Source organism: Salmo salar, chromosome ssa16 (genome assembly GCF_905237065.1).
Source record: "Salmo salar chromosome ssa16, Ssal_v3.1, whole genome shotgun sequence".
Taxonomy (NCBI): Eukaryota; Metazoa; Chordata; class Actinopteri; order Salmoniformes; family Salmonidae; genus Salmo; species Salmo salar.
In genome coordinates, this window is record NC_059457.1 from 86421859 (window position 1) to 86443796 (window position 21938).

The 21938-nt window shown below is 45.9% G+C and overlaps 1 protein-coding gene across 2 annotated transcripts in view; it reads right to left on the reverse strand.

Annotated features, from left to right (window-relative positions):
- LOC106596303 (exosome complex exonuclease RRP44) overlaps positions 1-20862 on the reverse strand; it is a 28741-nt gene extending 7879 nt beyond the window's left edge. For both annotated transcript variants that reach the window (XM_045698377.1, XM_045698376.1), the window contains exons 1-16: positions 20543-20862; positions 19978-20135; positions 19105-19298; positions 17923-17996; positions 17597-17764; positions 16998-17273; positions 16642-16779; positions 15244-15390; positions 14900-15016; positions 14660-14761; positions 14397-14461; positions 14246-14330; positions 13994-14121; positions 6353-6439; positions 5159-5315; positions 4150-4364 (exon numbers count right to left, since the gene is read on the reverse strand). In XM_045698377.1, coding sequence (XP_045554333.1) covers positions 4150-4364; positions 5159-5315; positions 6353-6439; positions 13994-14121; positions 14246-14330; positions 14397-14461; positions 14660-14761; positions 14900-15016; positions 15244-15390; positions 16642-16779; positions 16998-17273; positions 17597-17764; positions 17923-17996; positions 19105-19298; positions 19978-20135; positions 20543-20761 — 2330 coding nt within the window. In that variant the 5' untranslated portion in view covers positions 20762-20862. The remainder of the gene's footprint in view (positions 1-4149; positions 4365-5158; positions 5316-6352; positions 6440-13993; positions 14122-14245; positions 14331-14396; positions 14462-14659; positions 14762-14899; positions 15017-15243; positions 15391-16641; positions 16780-16997; positions 17274-17596; positions 17765-17922; positions 17997-19104; positions 19299-19977; positions 20136-20542) is intronic.
- Between the last annotated feature and the right edge of the window lie 1076 nt (positions 20863-21938).

The following is a 21938-nucleotide window of genomic DNA, read 5'->3' on the forward strand; positions in this document are numbered from 1 at the left end:
TGTTCTCACCGTCTGATAGGCGAGGTGAAGGTGTGTGTTCTCACCGTCTGATAGGCGAGGTGAAGTGTGTGTTCTCACCGTCTGATAGGCGAGGTGAAGTGTGTGTGTTCTCACCGTCTGATAGGCGAGGTGAAGTGTGTGTGTTCTCACCGTCTGATAGGCGAGGTGAAGTGTGTGTGTTCTCACCGTCTGATAGGCGAGGTGAAGTGTGTGTGTTCTCACCGTCTGATAGGCGAGGTGAAGTGTGTGTGTTCTCACCGTCTGATAGGCGAGGTGAAGTGTGTGTGTTCTCACCGTCTGATAGGCGAGGTGAAGTGTGTGTTCTCACCGTCTGATAGGCGAGGTGAAGTGTGTGTTCTCACCGTCTGATAGGCGAGGTGAAGTGTGTGTGTTCTCACCGTCTGATAGGCGAGGTGAAGTGTGTGTTCTCACCGTCTGATAGGCGAGGTGAAGTGTGTGTTCTCACCGTCTGATAGGCGAGGTGAAGGTGTGTGTTCTCACCGTCTGATAGGCGAGGTGAAGTGTGTGTGTTCTCACCGTCTGATAGGCGAGGTGAAGTGTGTGTGTTCTCACCGTCTGATAGGCGAGGTGAAGTGTGTGTGTTCTCACCGTCTGATAGGCGAGGTGAAGTGTGTGTTCTCACCGTCTGATAGGCGAGGTGAAGTGTGTGTGTTCTCACCGTCTGATAGGCGAGGTGAAGTGTGTGTTCTCACCGTCTGATAGGCGAGGTGAAGGTGTGTGTTCTCACCGTCTGATAGGCGAGGTGAAGGTGTGTGTTCTCACCGTCTGATAGGCGAGGTGAAGTGTGTGTTCTCACCGTCTGATAGGCGAGGTGAAGTGTGTGTTCTCACCGTCTGATAGGCGAGGTGAAGTGTGTGTTCTCACCGTCTGATAGGCGAGGTGAAGTGTGTGTTCTCACCGTCTGATAGGCGAGGTGAAGTGTGTGTTCTCACCGTCTGATAGGCGAGGTGAAGTGTGTGTTCTCACCGTCTGATAGGCGAGGTGAAGTGTGTGTTCTCACCGTCTGATAGGCGAGGTGAAGTGTGTGTTCTCACCGTCTGATAGGCGAGGTGAAGTGTGTGTTCTCACCGTCTGATAGGCGAGGTGAAGTGTGTGTTCTCACCGTCTGATAGGCGAGGTGAAGTGTGTGTTCTCACCGTCTGATAGGCGAGGTGAAGTGTGTGTTCTCACCGTCTGATAGGCGAGGTGAAGTGTGTGTTCTCACCGTCTGATAGGCGAGGTGAAGTGTGTGTTCTCACCGTCTGATAGGCGAGGTGAAGTGTGTGTTCTCACCGTCTGATAGGCGAGGTGAAGTGTGTGTTCTCACCGTCTGATAGGCGAGGTGAAGTGTGTGTTCTCACCGTCTGATAGGCGAGGTGAAGTGTGTGTTCTCACCGTCTGATAGGCGAGGTGAAGTGTGTGTTCTCACCGTCTGATAGGCGAGGTGAAGTGTGTGTTCTCACCGTCTGATAGGCGAGGTGAAGTGTGTGTTCTCACCGTCTGATAGGCGAGGTGAAGTGTGTGTTCTCACCGTCTGATAGGCGAGGTGAAGTGTGTGTTCTCACCGTCTGATAGGCGAGGTGAAGTGTGTGTTCTCACCGTCTGATAGGCGAGGTGAAGTGTGTGTTCTCACCGTCTGATAGGCGAGGTGAAGTGTGTGTTCTCACCGTCTGATAGGCGAGGTGAAGTGTGTGTTCTCACCGTCTGATAGGCGAGGTGAAGTGTGTGTTCTCACCGTCTGATAGGCGAGGTGAAGTGTGTGTTCTCACCGTCTGATAGGCGAGGTGAAGTGTGTGTTCTCACCGTCTGATAGGCGAGGTGAAGTGTGTGTTCTCACCGTCTGATAGGCGAGGTGAAGTGTGTGTTCTCACCGTCTGATAGGCGAGGTGAAGTGTGTGTTCTCACCGTCTGATAGGCGAGGTGAAGTGTGTGTTCTCACCGTCTGATAGGCGAGGTGAAGTGTGTGTTCTCACCGTCTGATAGGCGAGGTGAAGTGTGTGTTCTCACCGTCTGATAGGCGAGGTGAAGTGTGTGTTCTCACCGTCTGATAGGCGAGGTGAAGTGTGTGTTCTCACCGTCTGATAGGCGAGGTGAAGTGTGTGTTCTCACCGTCTGATAGGCGAGGTGAAGTGTGTGTTCTCACCGTCTGATAGGCGAGGTGAAGTGTGTGTTCTCACCGTCTGATAGGCGAGGTGAAGTGTGTGTTCTCACCGTCTGATAGGCGAGGTGAAGTGTGTGTTCTCACCGTCTGATAGGCGAGGTGAAGTGTGTGTTCTCACCGTCTGATAGGCGAGGTGAAGTGTGTGTTCTCACCGTCTGATAGGCGAGGTGAAGTGTGTGTTCTCACCGTCTGATAGGCGAGGTGAAGTGTGTGTTCTCACCGTCTGATAGGCGAGGTGAAGTGTGTGTTCTCACCGTCTGATAGGCGAGGTGAAGTGTGTGTTCTCACCGTCTGATAGGCGAGGTGAAGTGTGTGTTCTCACCGTCTGATAGGCGAGGTGAAGTGTGTGTTCTCACCGTCTGATAGGCGAGGTGAAGTGTGTGTTCTCACCGTCTGATAGGCGAGGTGAAGTGTGTGTTCTCACCGTCTGATAGGCGAGGTGAAGTGTGTGTTCTCACCGTCTGATAGGCGAGGTGAAGTGTGTGTTCTCACCGTCTGATAGGCGAGGTGAAGTGTGTGTTCTCACCGTCTGATAGGCGAGGTGAAGTGTGTGTTCTCACCGTCTGATAGGCGAGGTGAAGTGTGTGTTCTCACCGTCTGATAGGCGAGGTGAAGTGTGTGTTCTCACCGTCTGATAGGCGAGGTGAAGTGTGTGTTCTCACCGTCTGATAGGCGAGGTGAAGTGTGTGTTCTCACCGTCTGATAGGCGAGGTGAAGTGTGTGTTCTCACCGTCTGATAGGCGAGGTGAAGTGTGTGTTCTCACCGTCTGATAGGCGAGGTGAAGTGTGTGTTCTCACCGTCTGATAGGCGAGGTGAAGTGTGTGTTCTCACCGTCTGATAGGCGAGGTGAAGTGTGTGTTCTCACCGTCTGATAGGCGAGGTGAAGTGTGTGTTCTCACCGTCTGATAGGCGAGGTGAAGTGTGTGTTCTCACCGTCTGATAGGCGAGGTGAAGTGTGTGTTCTCACCGTCTGATAGGCGAGGTGAAGTGTGTGTTCTCACCGTCTGATAGGCGAGGTGAAGTGTGTGTTCTCACCGTCTGATAGGCGAGGTGAAGTGTGTGTTCTCACCGTCTGATAGGCGAGGTGAAGTGTGTGTTCTCACCGTCTGATAGGCGAGGTGAAGTGTGTGTTCTCACCGTCTGATAGGCGAGGTGAAGTGTGTGTTCTCACCGTCTGATAGGCGAGGTGAAGTGTGTGTTCTCACCGTCTGATAGGCGAGGTGAAGTGTGTGTTCTCACCGTCTGATAGGCGAGGTGAAGTGTGTGTTCTCACCGTCTGATAGGCGAGGTGAAGTGTGTGTTCTCACCGTCTGATAGGCGAGGTGAAGTGTGTGTTCTCACCGTCTGATAGGCGAGGTGAAGTGTGTGTTCTCACCGTCTGATAGGCGAGGTGAAGTGTGTGTTCTCACCGTCTGATAGGCGAGGTGAAGTGTGTGTTCTCACCGTCTGATAGGCGAGGTGAAGTGTGTGTTCTCACCGTCTGATAGGCGAGGTGAAGTGTGTGTTCTCACCGTCTGATAGGCGAGGTGAAGTGTGTGTTCTCACCGTCTGATAGGCGAGGTGAAGTGTGTGTTCTCACCGTCTGATAGGCGAGGTGAAGTGTGTGTTCTCACCGTCTGATAGGCGAGGTGAAGTGTGTGTTCTCACCGTCTGATAGGCGAGGTGAAGTGTGTGTTCTCACCGTCTGATAGGCGAGGTGAAGTGTGTGTTCTCACCGTCTGATAGGCGAGGTGAAGTGTGTGTTCTCACCGTCTGATAGGCGAGGTGAAGTGTGTGTTCTCACCGTCTGATAGGCGAGGTGAAGTGTGTGTTCTCACCGTCTGATAGGCGAGGTGAAGTGTGTGTTCTCACCGTCTGATAGGCGAGGTGAAGTGTGTGTTCTCACCGTCTGATAGGCGAGGTGAAGTGTGTGTTCTCACCGTCTGATAGGCGAGGTGAAGTGTGTGTTCTCACCGTCTGATAGGCGAGGTGAAGTGTGTGTTCTCACCGTCTGATAGGCGAGGTGAAGTGTGTGTAGATGGGAGAGGCCAGTCCATAGTGGTGGAAGTCACTGTCCATCCCGGAGCAGAAGTACACAGCCTGCATCATGCAGCGTGTTGCTAGGATACGCAGCAAGGTGTTGAAGTAAGGGAAGCCGTCCACCTGGGCCGCGTCCAGAGAGTCAGCCAGAGCCTTGGCCGAGTCCGTGTGGATCACCAAGTCCTGAGGGGAGGGACAACAACGTTAGGACTACATTAGACTGACGTCAGAAACAACAACGTTAGGACTACATTAGACTGACGTCAAAAACAACAACGTTAGGACTACATTAGACTGACGTCAAAAACAACAACGTTAGGACTACATTAGACTGACGTCAGAAACAACAACGTTAGGACTACATTAGACTGACGTCAGAAACAACAACGTTAGGACTACATTAGACTGACGTCAGAAACAACAACGTTAGGACTACATTAGACTGACGTCAGAAACAACAACGTTAGGACTACATTAGACTGACGTCAGAAACAACAACGTTAGGACTACATTAGACTGACGTCAGAAACAACAACGTTAGGACTACATTAGACTGATGTCAGAAACAACAACGTTAGGACTACATTAGACTGATGTCAGAAACAACAACGTTAGGACTACATTAGACTGATGTCAGAAACAACAACGTTAGGACTACATTAGACTGATGTCAGAAACAACAACGTTAGGACTACATTAGACTGATGTCAGAAACAACAACGTTAGGACTACATTAGACTGATGTCAGAAAGTGTAATACAAGGGAAACGGGGGGTTTATTTGTTGTAATTATTGATATCTATCCAAGGTTCTACGTCAGTCCCTATTTTGTTGTCCTTCGACCCGGAAAGGAACAATTGTCTCCAAAAAAGATCAAGTCTTATTAAAACTGTGTTTTAGCTAGAAGTATTGTCTATGGATGTCATTAGACGCGTTTTAGATGTTGATGTCTAGTCAGTCTGAATATGTAGATGTACCTTAGACTTGGCAGCCTTGTTGAGGATGTCGTAGTTAGATGGAGGAGGGGCAGGGTGCTTCCTGAGAAGAGCACACTCTGAGAACTCATCATAAATCTTCTGAGCTACTGAAATGTTGGCCAGCAACATGAACTCCTCCACCATCGAGTTGGTCTCCCTGGGGAACAATAAAGTTATTTGAATTTGAAGCCACCGATACAGCGTGAACATCAAGTCTCTGAGCAGAGATCTACTGTTGGATGCTATAACTCAGTGACAAGGTAAACCTGGAAACAGCAGGATGCTTTGACAGGCCACAAAAAGCTTGTTAATATTCATGTGAATTCAGCTGAACTTGTTGAAGTTTAAACCATGTTAGTCAGGGTCAAAACGACAGCACAGTTTCAAGCATCATGAACAGACACATTCTAAAAGCCTTATTTTAAATTCTATATTCTAAAAGCCTTATTTTCAATTCTACATTCTAAAAGCCTTATTTTAAATGCTAGATTCTAAAAGCCTTATTTTATATTCTAAAAGCCTTATTTTAAATTCTATATTCTAAAAGCCTTATTTTATATTCTAAAAGCCTTATTTTAAATTCTATATTCTAAAAGCCTTATTTTATATTCTAAAAGCCTTATTTTATATTCTACATTCTAAAAGCCTTATTTTCAATTCTACATTCTAAAAGCCTTATTTTCAATTCTACATTCTAAAAGCCTTATTTTCAATTCTACATTCTAAAAGCCTTATTTTAAATTCTACATTCTAAAAGCCTTATTTTCAATTCTACATTCTAAAAGCCTTATTTTAAATTCTACATTCTAAAAGCCTTATTTTCAATTCTACATTCTAAAAGCCTTATTTTCAATTCTACATTCTAAAAGCCTTATTTTCAATTCTACATTCTAAAAGCCTTATTTTCAATTCTACATTCTAAAAGCCTTATTTTCAATTCTACATTCTAAAAGCCTTATTTTCAATTCTACATTCTAAAAGCCTTATTTTAACAATTCTACATTCTAAAAGCCTTATTTTAAAAATTCTACATTCTAAAAGCCTTATTTTCAATTCTACATTCTAAAAGCCTTATTTTCAATTCTACATTCTAAAAGCCTTATTTTCAATTCTACATTCTAAAAGCCTTATTTTCAATTCTACATTCTAAAAGCCTTATTTTCAATTCTAGATTGTAAAAGCCTGACAACGTACTTGAGTTCCTTGGTCTGTAGGTCTATGGGGTCGTGAGTCTCACTGTCGATGTGGAAGCGAACCTCGGGGGAGGAGAGAGTCAACGCACTGAAACACACAACGGAAAACCACCATGTTAGATCACCAACAAAGACATGTATTTATACATTCCAACCAGAGTAAAACATATAGATTAATGAGACGATCAACCAGATCAATTAACATAATCAACCCATCCATCAACCAACTAATCACTTTTGGGAATACATCAATCTGCCACAGTTCTAACGATCCGTCTCAACTACTGACATCACATAGTCACAAACCCTTTCTCTATCCTGTCTCTTCAGGATCCTGGCTAGTCTGTTCAGACCTCGTAACCTCTACCCTTTCTCTATCCTGTCTCTTCAGGGTCCTGGCTAGTCTGTTCAGACCTCGTAACCTCTTACCCTTTCTCTATCCTGTCTCTTCAGGATCCTGGCTAGTCTGTTCAGGCCTCGTAACCTCTACCCTTTCTCTATCCTGTCTCTTCAGGGTCCTGGCTAGTCTGTTCAGACCTCGTAACCTCTTACCCTTTCTCTATCCTGTCTCTTCAGGATCCTGGCTAGTCTGTTCAGACCTCGTAACCTCTACCCTTTCTCTATCCTGTCTCTTCAGGGTCCTGGCTAGTCTGTTCAGACCTCGTAACCTCTTACCCTTTCTCTATCCTGTCTCTTCAGGATCCTGGCTAGTCTGTTCAGACCTCGTAACCTCTTACCCTTTCTCTGTCCTGTCTCTTCAGGATCCTGGCTAGTCTGTTCAGGTCTCGTAACCTCTTACCCTTTCTCTATCCTGTCTCTTCAGGATCCTGGCTAGTCTGTTCAGGCCTCGTAACCTCTTACCCTTTCTCTATCCTGTCTCTTCAGGATCCTGGCTAGTCTGTTCAGACCTCGTAACCTCTTACCCTTTCTCTATCCTGTCTCTTCAGGATCCTGGCTAGTCTGTTCAGACCTCGTAACCTCTTACCCTTTCTCCATCCTCCGTTTCTTCAGGATCTTGGCTAGTCTGTTCAGGCCTCGTAACCTCTTACCCTTTCTCTATCCTGTCTCTTCAGGATCCTGGCTAGTCTGTTCAGACCTCGTAACCTCTTACCCTGTCTCTTCAGGATCCTGGCTAGTCTGTTCAGACCTCGTAACCTCTTACCCTTTCTCTATCCTCCGTTTCTTCAGGATCTTGGCTAGTCTGTTCAGGCCTCGTAACCTCTTACCCTGTCTCTTCAGGATCCTGGCTAGTCTGTTCAGGCCTCGTAACCTCTTACCCTTTCTCTATCCTGTCTCTTCAGGATCCTGGCTAGTCTGTTCAGGCCTCGTAACCTCTTACCCTTTCTCTATCCTGTCTCTTCAGGATCCTGGCTAGTCTGTTCAGGCCTCGTAACCTCTTACCCTGTCTCTCCTGTTTCCTGTTTCCGGTCACAACTTGCAGACTTGTTTACGCTGCTGTGCGTTTTTGTTGCCGATCTTACTTTGATACCTGACGGTTTTTTACTTTTTCATTACCGTATATTTTTACTTTTTCCCTCACTCAACTTTTTTCATTCAATTTTTTCACCCCGGAGGTTTTATCTGGATATGGTTCGTCAGGACTTCAAACAGCCGAAGCTAAGTAACATTAACATGATGCCTTCTAATTGCAGTCGTTGTACTTATAATATACAGGAGAACGATCGCCTTACGGCAAGGATAGCTGTGCTGCAAGCCCAGCTTCAGACGCGATCGTTAGGCAAGGGTAATTTCAGTGTAGGAAAGGATGAAACAGCGTCTGTGCCACCAGTAAGTACAGATAGTAACGTTAGTATAAACCCCCTCGCACGGTCCCCGCAGCCGGACATCTTTCTCATGGCTTCTGGAGGGAAACGCTGTAGGAATGCTCAACCGGTGTCGCTTATTCAGCCGACAGAAACTTTCAACCGGTTCTCCCCATTAAGCGAGTCGGAGTCGGAGGCCGAGACTTCTCTGGTCTCTACTCCTCCCGTTGTGGGGTCTGAGACGCCGACGGCTCCCACCATTAGCTCTGACAAATTGAAAACCCTAGTCATTGGCGACTCCATTACCCGCAGTATTAGACTTAAAACTAATCATCCAGCGATCATACACTGTTTACCAGGGGGCAGGGCTACCGACGTTAAGGCTAATCTAAAGACGGTGCTGGCTAAAGCTAAAACTGGCGAGTGTAGAGAGTATAGAGATATTGTTATCCACGTCGGCACCAACGATGTTAGGATGAAACAGTCAGAGGTCACCAAGCGCAACATAGCTTCAGCGTGTAAATCAGCTAGAAAGATGTGTCGGCATCGATTAATTGTCTCTGGCCCCCTCCCAGTTAGGGGGAGTGATGAGCTCTACAGCAGAGTCTCACAACTCAATCGCTGGTTGAAAACTGTTTTCTGCCCCTCCCAAAAGATAGAATTTGTAGATAATTGGCCCTCTTTCTGGGACTCACCCACAAACAGGACCAAGCCTGGCCTGTTGAGGAGTGACGGACTCCATCCTAGCTGGAGGGGTGCTCTCATCTTATCTACGAACATAGACAGGGCTCTAACTCCTCTAGCTCCACAATGAAATAGGGTGCAGGCCAGGCAGCAGGCTGTTAGCCAGCCTGCCAGCTTAGTGGAGTCTGCCACTAGCACAGTCAGCGTAGTCAGCTCAGCTTTCCCCATTGAGACCGTGTCTGTGCCTCGATCTAGGTTGGGCAAAATTAAAAATGGCGGTGTTCGCTTTAGCAATCTCACTAGTATAAAGACCTCCTCCATTCCTGCCATTATTGAAAGAGATTGTGATATCTCACATCTCAAAATTGGGTTACTTAATGTTAGATCCCTCACTTCCAAGGCAGTTATAGTCAATGAACTAATCACTGATAATAATCTTGATGTGATTGGCCTGACTGAAACATGGCTTAAGCCTGATGAATTTACTGTGTTAAATGAGGCCTCACCCCAGGTTACATTAGTGACCATACCCCCGTGCATCCGGCAAAGGCGGAGGTGTTGCTAACATTTACGATAGCAAATTTCAATTTACAAAAAAAAAACAACAATGACGTTTTTCGTCTTTTGAGCTTCTAGTCATGAAATCTATGCAGCCTACTCACTCACTTTTTATAGCTACTGTTTATAGGCCTCCTGGGCCATATGCAGTGTTCCTCACTGAGTTCCCTGAATTCCTATCGGATCTTGTAGTCATAGCAGATAATATTCTAATTTTTGGTGACTTTAACATTCACATGGAAAAGTCCACAGACCCACTCCAAAAGGCTTTTGGAGCCATCATCGACTCAGTGGGTTTTGTCCAACATGTCTCTGGACCTACTCACTGCCACAGTCATACTCTGGACCTAGTTTTGTCCCATGGAATAAATGTTGTGGATCTAAATGTTTTTCCTCATAATCCTGGACTATCGGACCACCATTTTATTACGTTTGCAATTGCAACAAATAATCTGCTCAGACCCCAACCAAGGAGCATTAAAAGTCGTGCTATAAATTCTCAGACAACCCAAAGATTCCTTGATGCCCTTCCAGACTGCCTCTGCCTACCCAAGGACGTCAGAGGACAAAAATCAGTTAACCACCTAACCGAGGAACTCAATTTAACCTTGCGAAATACCCTAGATGCAGTTGCACCCCTAAAAACTAAAAACATCTGTCATAAGAAACTAGCTCCCTGGTATACAGAAAATACACGAGCTCTGAAGCAAGCTTCCAGAAAATTGGAACGGAAATGGCGCCACACCAAACTGGAAGTCTTCCGACTAGCTTGGAAAGACAGTACCGTGCAGTATCGAAGAGCCCTTACTGCTGCTCGATCATCCTATTTTTCCAACTTAATTGAGGAAAATAAGAACAATCCGAAATTTCTTTTTGATACTGTCGCAAAGCTAACTAAAAAGCAGCCTTCGCAAATGGAGGATGGCTTTCACTTCAGCAGTAATAAATTTATGAACTTCTTTGAGGAAAAGATCATGATCATTAGAAAGCAAATTACAGACTCCTCTTTAAATCTGGGTATTCCTCCAAAGCTCCATTGTCCTGAGTCTGCACAACTCTGCCAGGACCTAGGATCAAGGGAGACACTCAAGTGTTTTAGTACTATATCTCTTGACGCAATGATGAAAATAATCATGGCCTCCAAACCCTCAAGCTGCATACTGGACCCTATTCCAACTAAACTACTGAAAGGGTTGCTTCCTGTGCTTGGCCCTCCTATGTTGAACATAATAAACGGCTCTCTATCCATCGGATGTGTACCAAGCTCACTAAAAGTGGCAGTAATAAAGCCTCTCTTGAAAAAGCCGAATCTTGATCCAGAAATTATAAAAAACTATCGGCCTATATCGAATCTTCCATTCCTCTCCAAAATTTTAGAAAAAGCTGTTGCACAGCAACTGACTGCCTTCCTGAAGACAAACAATGTATACGAAACGCTTCAGTCTGGTTTTAGACCCCATCATAGCACTGAGACTGCACTTGTGAAGGTGGTAAATGACCTTTTAATGACGTCAGACCGAGGCTCTGCATCTGTCCTCGTGCTCCTAGATCTTAGTGCCGCTTTTGATACCATCGATCACCACATTCTTTTGGAGAGATTGGAAACCCAAATTGGTCTACATGGACAAGTTCTGGCCTGGTTTAGATCTTATCTGTCGGAAAGATATCAGTTTGTCTCTGTGAATGGTTTGTCCTCTGACAAATCAATTGTAAATTTCGGTGTTCCTCAAGGTTCCGTTTTAGGACCACTATTGTTTTCACTATATATTTTACCTCTTGGGGATGTCATTCGAAAACATAATGTTAAATTTCACTGCTATGCGGACGACACACAGCTGTACATTTCAATGAAACATGGTGAAGCCCCCAAAATTGCCCTCGCTAGAAGCCTGTGTTTCAGACATAAAGAAGTGGATGGCTGCAAACTTTCTACTTTTAAACTCGGACAAAACAGAGATGCTTGTTCTAGGTCCCAAGAAACAAAGAGATCTTCTGTTGAATCTGACAATTAATCTGGATGGTTGTACAGTCGTCTCAAATAAAACTGTGAAGGACCTCAGGCGTTACTCTGGACCCTGATCTCTCTTTTGAAGAACATATCAAGACTGTTTCAAGGACAGCTTTTTTCCATCTACGTAACATTGCAAAAATCAGAAATTTTCTGTCCAAAAATGACGCAGAAAAATTAATCCATGCTTTTGTTACTTCTAGGCTGGACTACTGCAATGCTCTACTTTCCGGCTACCCGGATAAAGCACTAAATAAACTTCAGTTAGTGCTAAATACGGCTGCTAGAATCCTGACTAGAACCAAAAAATTTGATCATATTACTCCAGTGTTAGCCTCCCTACACTGGCTTCCTGTTAAGGCAAGGGCTGATTTCAAGGTTTTACTGCTAACCTACAAAGCATTACATGGGCTTGCTCCTACCTATCTTTCCGATTTGGTCCTGCCGTACATACCTACACGTACGCTACGGTCACAAGACGCAGGCCTCCTAATTGTCCCTAGAATTTCTAAGCAAACGGCTGGAGGTAGGGCTTTCTCCTATAGAGCTCCATTTTTATGGAATGGTCTGCCTACCAATGTGAGAGACGCAGACTCAGTCTCAACCTTTAAGTCTTTACTGAAGACTTATCTCTTCAGTAGGTCCTATGATTAAGTATAGTCTGGCCCAGGAGTGTGAAGGTGAACGGAAAGGCTGGAGCAACGAACCGCCCTTGCTGTCTCTGCCTTGCCGGTTCCCCTCTTTCCACTGGGATTCTCTGCCTCTAACCCTTTTACAGAGGCTGAGTCACTGGCCTACTGGTGTTCTTCCATGCCGTCCATGGGAGGGGTGCGTCACTTGAGTGGGTTGAGTCACTGACGTGGTCTTCCTGTCTGGGTTGGCGCCCCCCCTTGGGTTGTGCCATGGCGGAGATCGTTGTGGGCTATACTCGGCCTTGTCTTAGGACGGTAAGTTGGTGGTTGGAGACATCCCTCTAGTGGTGTGGGGGCTGTGCTTTGGCAAAGTGGGTGGGGTTATATCCTGCCTGTTTGGCCCTGTCCGGGGTATCATCGGATGGGGCCACAGTGTCTTCTGATCCCTCCTGTCTCAGCCTCCAGTATTTATGCTGCAGTAGTTTATGTGTCGGGGGGCTAGGGTCAGTCTGTTACATCTGGAGTATTTCTCTTGTCTTATCCGGTGTCCTGTGTGTATTTAAATATGCTCTCTCTAATTCTCTCTTTCTCTCTTTCTGTCTTTCTCTCGGAGGACCTGAGCCCTAGGACCATGCCTCAGGACTACCTGGTATGATGACTCCTTGCTGTCCCCAGTCCACCTGGCCGTGCTGCTGCTCCAGTTTCAACTGTTCTGCCTGCGGCTATGGAACCCTGACCTGTTCACCGGACGTGCTTGTTGCACCCTCGACAACTACTATGATTATTATTATTTGACCATGCTGGTCATTTATGAACATTTTAACATTTTAACATTTTGACCATGTTCTGTTATAATATCCACCCTGCACAGCCAGAAGAGGACTGGCCACCCCTCATAGCCTGGTTCCTCTCTAGGTTTCTTCCTAGGTTTTTGGCCTTTCTAGGGAGTTTTTCCTAGGGAGTTTTTCCTAGCCACCGTGCTTCTTTCACATGCTTTGCTTGCTGTTTGGGGTTTTAGGCTGGGTTTCTGTACAGCACTTTGAGAATATCAGCTGATGTACGAAGGGCTATATAAAAATAAATTTGATTTTGAAATTTGATCTTCAGGATCCTGGCTAGTCTGTTCAGGCCTCGTAACCTCTTACCCTTTCTCTATCCTGTCTCTTCAGGATCCTGGCTAGTCTGTTCAGGCCTCGTAACCTCTTACCCTTTCTCTATCCTGTCTCTTCAGGATCTTGGCTAGTCTGTTCAGACCTCGTAACCTCTTACCCTTTCTCTATCCTATCTCTTCAGGATCCTGGCTAGTCTGTTCAGACCTCGTAACCTCTTACCCTGTCTCTTCAGGATCCTGGCTAGTCTGTTCAGGCCTCGTAACCTCTTACCCTTTCTCTATCCTGTCTCTTCAGGATCCTGGCTAGTCTGTTCAGGCCTCGTAACCTCTTACCCTTTCTCTATCCTGTCTCTTCAGGATCTTGGCTAGTCTGTTCAGACCTCGTAACCTCTTACCCTTTCTCTATCCTATCTCTTCAGGATCCTGGCTAGTCTGTTCAGACCTCGTAACCTCTTACCCTGTCTCTTCAGGATCCTGGCTAGTCTGTTCAGGCCTCGTAACCTCTTACCCTTTCTCTATCCTGTCTCTTCAGGATCCTGGCTAGTCTGTTCAGACCTCGTAACCTCTTACCCTTTCTCTATCCTGTCTCTTCAGGATCCTGGCTAGTCTGTTCAGACCTCGTAACCTCTTACCCTTTCTCTATCCTGTCTCTTCAGGATCCTGGCTAGTCTGTTCAGGCCTCGTAACCTCTTACCCTTTCTCTATCCTCCGTTTCTTCAGGATCTTGGCTAGTCTGTTCAGGCCTCGTAACCTCTTACCCTTTCTCTATCCTCCGTTTCTTCAGGATCCTGGCTAGTCTGTTCAGACCTCGTAACCTCTTACCCTTTCTCTATCCTCCGTTTCTTCAGGATCCTGGCTAGTCTGTTCAGACCTCGTAACCTCTTACCCTTTCTCTATCCTCCGTTTCTTCAGGATCTTGGCTAGTCTGTTCAGACCTCGTAAGCTCTTGGTGGTGTCATCATTCATGTTGGCGTCATCAATCCTCATCTGGGCCTCGGCGTACGTCAGGGAGGCCTGGAGGAAGAATTATCATTCAATTCAATAAACTTTATTGATCCCTGAGGGGCATTTCTAAGTCTTACATTGTCTCAATCACAACTGTTACATTGTCAAATGTGTGAGTTTACTCTCCCCCTACCTTGGAGTTGATGACACTTTTAGTGAATCTGGTCTGGACTATCTCAGCCTTGTCGTTGATCTCCCATATACAAGAGAAGGCCAGCCTACAGAGAGGAGACACCATGAACACCACTAATGGTAATGATGTCTTAAGGAGGTATTAAAGTCACCTCTCCACACTGGATCGTAGAGAACACAGGTTGGAGCTCAGCAGTTCAGGAACCATGTCGATCCTCTGTGGGAGACAATCAGCTGTGTTAACAATACAACACTGAAATGGAACCTTATTCCCTATATTTTGGACTACTTCTGACCCGGGCTCTGGTAAAACGTAGTGCACTATATAGGGAATAGGGTGCCGTTTAAGACGTACTAAAAAGAGCTAGCTAGGGTTCATCAAGGCTACTATGTGATGATACAGAGGATCTCCTACCCTTCCAGTCAGGTAGACTGTAGTCCCTCTGTTTGCAGCCTCCAGGTCCATGGCGTTGCCTGGACGGATGAAGTGGCTCACGTCAGCAATGTGGACACCAACCTTCAACCCACAATGAAACACGCACGATCACTTCTCAACTTTAAATTCTGTTCCATCACATTACCAATGAAATAGATTCTGTTACCTCATCCGTCCAATAAAATGTTGTGATAAACAGTTAGTTCATCAGTGTCCTACCTCTTGGTTTCCATTGGGCAGGTCTCTGCAGTGCAGAGCATCATCTATGTCCGTACAGCCAGGAGGATCCACACTGCAGACAGTCAGGTTCCTCAGGTCCTCTCTCACAGCCATGTCCTGATAGAAGATCAAATAAGGTTTAGTGATGCATTATTACCTGTTATAAGCATGTTATGAGCCTTTATAAAGTATTATAACCACACCATAATGCAATTATACCAACAGGCTTTAAGTAGTGTTAGCAAATTGTTGATTGTTATAGCTACAACAACGTAGCCACCAGCTGACAACCATTGATATATGTCTTGACACAAAATGGCCGCCATAACAGGACCCCCAGTTACCTCCTCTGTGATGTTCCAGGGCATCTTGGGGAGGAAACTGAGGACGGCCTGTGAGAAGTCCTGGTGAGGGACATCATGCTCCAGCAGTAGCACCTCCGTCTCTGTCTCCTTGTCCCCTGCACTTCCCAGGCTACGAACAAAATGGCCCTGAGAGGAGGAGAGAGGGAGAGAGGGAGAGAGGGAGAGAGGGAGAGAGGGAGAGAAGGAGAGAAGGAGAGAAGGAGAGAGGGAGAGAGGGAGAGAAGGAGAGAGGGAGAGAGGGAGAGAGGGAGAGAAGGAGAGAGGGAGAGAGGGAGAGAGGGAGAGAAGGAGAGAGGGAGAGGGGAGAGAGGAGAGGGGGAGAGAAGGAGAGAGGGAGAGAAGGAGAGAGGGAGAGAAGGAGAGAGGGAGAGGGGGAGAGAAGGAGAGAGGGAGAGAAGGAGAGAGGGAGAGAAGGAGAGAGGGAGAGAGGGAGAGAGGGAGAGAGGGAGAGAGAGGAGAGAGGGAGAGAAGGAGAGAAGGAGAGAGGGAGAGAGGGAGAGAAGGAGAGAGGGAGAGAGGGGAGAGAGGGAGAGAAGGAGAGAGGGAGAGAAGGAGAGAGGGAGAGGAGAGAGGGAGAGAGGAGAGAGGGAGAGAAGGGGAGAGAGGGAGAGAAGGAGAGAGGGAGAGGAGAGAGGAGAGAGGAGAGAGGGAGAGAGGGAGAGAGGGAGAGAAGGGGAGAGAGGGAGAGAAGGAGAGAAGGAGAGAAGGAGAGAAGGAGAGAAGGAGAGAGGGAGAGAAGGAGAAGGAGAGAGGGAGAGAAGGAGAAGGAGAGAGAGGAGAGAAGGAGAGAGGGAGAGAAGGAGAGAGGGAGAGAAGGAGAGAGGGAGAGAAGAGGAGAGAGGGAGAGAAGGAGAGAGGGAGAGAAGGAGAGAGGGAGAGAAGGAGAGAGGGAGAGAAGGAGAGAGGGAGAGAAGGAGAGAAGGAGAAGGAGAGAGGGAGAGAAGGAGAAGAGGGAGAGAAGGAGAAGGAGAGAGGGAGAGAAGGAGAGAGGGAGAGAAGGAGAGAGGGAGAGAAGGAGAGGGAGAGGGAGAGAAGGAGAGGGAGAGGGAGAGAAGGAGAGAGGGAGAGAAGGAGAGAGGGAGAGAAGGAGAGAGGGAGAGAAGGAGAGAGGGAGAGAGGAGGAGAGAGGGAGAGAAGGAGAGAGAGAGAGAGAGAAGGGTGGGTGAGGAGAGAATGGTGCCTAGTCTCTGCTAGCTCCTCAAAGACAGAAAGAGGAGAGAGAAGCAGTTGACTATGATTGAGGTGCGTTCCAGGTCCTCTTCATTGCAGTCGCGCTGCACATCATGTACATCCTACACTTCTCCAGACATTGATATCCGGTAATGATACGTGATCATCTGAGCAGCTCAGCTGAATAAAGACCTGAGAGACACATACATTAGGGTATCTGGAGTGCTTGGGCCAGCCGTCGATGGCCACCATGATCCTCTGTCCTGCCAACGTGGCCGCCTGGCGCGTCTCGATACGGATCCTGGGGATACGACGGTCAGCTGGGGTGAAGAGGTGACGGGTCGCCTGGGAAGGGAAGAAGGGGTAAAAGACCAGGAACAATGAGATATCTTTGGTCTTGTTCACATTCGTCAGCACAAAACAAGTACGACAGACGACAAATAATCACAAGAGAAACCAAAGCATGGTGGTATATGCATCCATATGGACAAATACTCATGTAGGATTTCTGAAGGGTTTGATTTGATTGATGTGTTGATTGACAGAGCAGAGAGGTGACGCACCTCTTTGATTTGGGACAGGAAGAGCATGCCACAGAAAGCTCTCCAGTTCCTCTTGATGATCCCCACCACCCTGCCTGTGGGCTTCCGTGACCCCGCCCCCGACGGACCACTCTTCAACTCTGCCTCCTCCTCCTCCGTGACATCATCCTCCTTGGGCCCCTCGTCCTGCAGCACCACAGACGACGGAGCCACCCATTGGTTCAGAGGCAGGATCTCCACAGCAACCAGGTCCTGATGGACAGCCCTGTTCAAGTTCTGTAGGCCTTGGATGAGAACCTGAGGGGTGGGACAGGAAGAGGACGTGTTACCATGGTAACCAACGCTGCTTCGTTTACATTTCCCATCCAATCCCTTGCTCACTCACTCATCCCCATGTCACCAGCTGGCACTTAGAACAGCATCAAAGATTCTCCACTCCCATCCAATGGTAAAGGACAAATAATACTGTTCCAAACCAGGTACATGAACAGAGGAGCTAACTAACAATGAGGAAATATTCAATAACGTGTGGAGGACTTAAAGAATGTTCCATACTTCTATGGCAGGTTACACGGCCAGAATCCACAAATGAACATGAGCTATGCTTTAGCAGCACTCACCTCTGTACTGTCATCTCCTTCTCCGTGGACAAACACAGTAGCCTCCAGGTAGTTGTCTCTGCTAGCCCGGAACGTTCCCTGTTGGAAGGTCCCACTCTTAATCCCAGACTGGATCCTTGACAGGGGCAGGTGCTCCGAGAACAACACCTTACTGCTGGTGATCTCATTCTGAGGGAGGGAGAGAGAGAGAAATTAAACGAATAACCATGAATATGCAGATCTAACATTCTTTATGAATATGCAGATCTAACTTTCTCTATGAATCTAAAATAGCTGCTGCAGAAAGTACATATGTGTAAATGTGATATTGTGTAGATATTAGTTACCTTGTCATCGTTGGTCAAAGCCAGTCGATCCACCAGCTCAGGGTTGGCTATCAGACTCTTGACGTACTCCTCACCTGTGTGGAACAGAGGACGGATGTAGTCGGCCATCTCCTAAAGTAAACATGTAGTCGGCCATCTCCTAAAGTAAACATGTAGTCGGCCATCTCCTAAAGTAAACATGTAGTCGGCCATCTCCTAAAGTAAACATGTAGTCGGCCATCTCCTAAAGTAAACATGTAGTCGGCCATCTCCTAAAGTAAACATGTAGTCGGCCATCTCCTAAAGTAAACATGTAGTCGGCCATCTCCTAAAGTAAACATGTAGTCGGCCATCTCCTAAAGTAAACATGTAGTCGGCCATCTCCTAAAGTAAACATGTAGTCGGCCATCTCCTAAAGTAAACATGTAGTCGGCCATCTCCTAAAGTAGTCGGCCATCTCCTAAAGTAAACATGTCGTCGGCCATCTCCTAAAGTAAACGTAGTCGACATGTTGAACCTATGTAGTATTGTGACCTTGTGATTAAGGTTAAAGACATGAACAGCGGTCTCATCTTGGAGTATTGAGGTAACAGATATTGTGATATTAAAGACATGAACAGCGGTCTCATCTTGGAGTATTGAGGTAACAGATATTGTGATATTAAAGACATGAACAGCGGTCTCATCTTGGAGTATTGAGGTAACAGATATTGTGATATTAAAGACATGAACAGCGGTCTCATCTTGGAGTATTGAGGTAACAGATATTGTGATATTAAAGACATGAACAGCGGTCTCATCTTGGAGTATTGAGGTAACAGATATTGTGATATTAAAAACATGAACAGCGGTCTCATCTTGGAGTATTGAGGTAACAGATATTGTGATATTAAAGACATGAACAGCGGTCTCATCTTGGAGTATTGAGCTAACAGATATTGTGATATTAAAGACATGAACAGCGGTCTCATCTTGGAGTATTGAGGTAACAGATATTGTGATATTAAAGACATGAACAGCGGTCTCATCTTGGAGTATAAGGTAGTTGTTGTGAAATTGTCAGATTACTTGCTGTTACGATATTACTGCACGGTCGGAACTAGAAGCACAAGCATTTTGCTACACTCGCATTAACATCTGCTAACCATGTTTATGTGACCAATAAAATGTGATTTGAGGTAACAGAGGTGTGTTGTTTCTTACATCTGTATGTGAGCAGGCCGGCCTCCTCTGCTTTCTCCTTGTTGCCCCGGTCATTGGTCAGCAAAACAACCTTTAACCCCTTGTCCGTGGGGGTGTTGTTCAGGTGATCACTGTACCACTTTGTAGATATGCGGATGGCTCTGTCATTACGATCGTTGGCGCTTTCCCCCTGCTCTCTCTCTATATACGTTTCTCTGGAACAGAACAATACAACCATACATTGCTTTGAAAAGCATTGATCGGTCACAAATGGATGGACAGTTAAGGCATCAGCATGCTTCAGTTCGGCTGGCGACTAGCCTGAGCTTGGTTAGCTGAACGAGTGTGCTCTCAAACTTAAAAAGACCTTGGCTTGAAAAACAAGAAAAGAAATGGCAATAGTACTGTTTGTCCATTTTGAGACGCCATAGCCAGTATACACTTCCACAAAATAGTCAGAATTAATATAACTCAATAAATCTGTCATAAATTTACTTTTTTGCCTAGGAGATCTTAGTCACGCAATTTTTCATCTGATTAGGATGTTTGGTGCAGTATTTCTCAAGAGAAACCGTGAATGAGGACGAGTCGTTACTCGTTGAACAACAGCAGACACGGCTTGCCTCAAGAACAAAATGTGTGCACGGACGGCTTAAAAAGCTTTTGCCAAAGTCCAAAAAACGAAACAAAAACATCACAAAATGTCGTCGTAATATATGCGCAAACTCTTCCAAACTGTTTTGGCTGGGAAACATGCTGACTTCAGTCTTGCTTCAACTTATTTCAGTCAATTGGTACATCTGCGTCAGTGGTGGGATAACCCCAAGGGTCACTGATTCAAAACCAAGTTAGGCTGCACCCCCTTAAATCACTACAAAACAGTCAGTTATCTACCTGTGATGTTCGTTAGTGAAAGTGTAAAAGTGTTTTTCCTTGTCGTGAAGGATGTCTTTCAATCGCTTGTAGATGGGGGCGCTCCTGTGGCGGACCTCTTGGAGTACAGTCTGCAGAATGATCACGTTCTTGATCAAGGGATCCTCCAGGATATCAATCTACAGACATTAAACGGGATATTGATTCAGCATGGTAGAATGTCACAGCTGAAAGTTAGTCAAATTAGTGTTAGCTAGATCAGGGTTTCCCAAACTTGATCCTGCACGTTTTGGTTTTTGCCCCAGCACTACATAGCTGACTCAAATAACTAACTCATCATCAAGCTTTGATTATTTTCATCTGCTGTGTAGGGCAAAAACCAAAACGTGCACCCGGGGGACGGGGCAGGACCGAGCTTGGGAAACCCTGAGCTTGATAAATTCACACTTTCACCACAGGCGTGTCAGACATCTAAACTGTAGTGATGCGGTGGGACAATCTAGCGTTTACTTTAGACATGTACTTTTTGTATTGATTTGTTGTTAATAATAACGTTTACGTTAGACATTATTCCACAGTAACGTACCTGGCTCAACACAACGTTTGTGTCTGGGAGTAAATAGTGTGGGAAAGAACACAAGTTGCTTTCAATGCAAGCGTCTTTCTGCAACACAGACTCTTCTTGCTTGCATTCTGTACAAACTTCACTCCCGCACCAAATATCGTCTCGCAGGTAGTGCTCACGGACTATTTTCATGATCCCGCCTGATCGGGTTTTCTTTACGAAAGTTTTTGATTTCAACATTACTACGATAAATATATATTACAACAGTAATTTTGATACGTTTCTACTCATAGGTGTACATCAACAAACATTCCACCCGAGACCGATGTACACACGTGGGGGGAGGGAAGATAAAAACATTCCCGGGGTTTCTTGTGACGGATCATATCTGATTCAGATTCTATTGTGAAAGTTACCAGATACTTTGTGTACTTTTTATACATGTATCAATTAAATATGTGTATTTTAGAAACAATTTAGGGGGAATTTTATGATAGATAATTAAATATGTCATAATATATTTTCCAACTCTGTGTAAAACTATTTAAGGCCATCTTCTTTTTCTTCTTCATTTTAATCGTGGTGTGCAAACCAACCTTCAGAAGCGTTACAGCGCCGTTGCGGGCTGGAGTGTGATAGAGACAGTGCAAGTGCTCGTCAACAACACTTGCATGCATAATCAGGGTGGAATACGTCATCTTGTTTCCTTGAAAACGATAAAGAGGTCTGTAGCGACTGATAATGTAATAACTGCCAATAATGTAATATCGGCTAATAATGTAATAACTTTAACATTTAACATTTTATAAATGCTGATAATGTAATAAATTGCCAATAATGTGTAATAAATATGCTGAACGCATAACGTAATAACATTTTTGAGTATAATGTAATAGTTACTACAGTTAGTTATTACATTATGCGTTGATTATGACAAAGTGTGTAACTTTTTTTTCATCAATAGTGTAATGACTTCAACCAATGATGCAATAACAACCTAAAATCACTATCTTTGTTTAATGTCATGCATATTAAGTGTCACACACTTGAGGAATACTTTTCATTTGCATCCGTTGCCACAACAGACTTGCAGGGGGAGGAGTTCACTAACGAGACTGACTGACTGATTCACTCACTCACTAACACTTAACCCATTGACCCAAGGTCAAAATCTCTGTTTTTCCACCACTTTCATTTATCTGCCTTTACAGTCCTTCTATGTGCCTCACATATGGAAGTATGACACCTTTTCTTTTTCAGGTCAACCAGTACAAGAATCTTTTAATAGAAAGTTGCCTTAACAGCTCTATTTTACATATGTTCTGGTCTTGTGTAGATGTGACAACATTTTGGGACTGTATTATCTGTAATATCTAAGTGTGTCGGAATTCAAATGCCTCAATCTCCCTGTTTATCT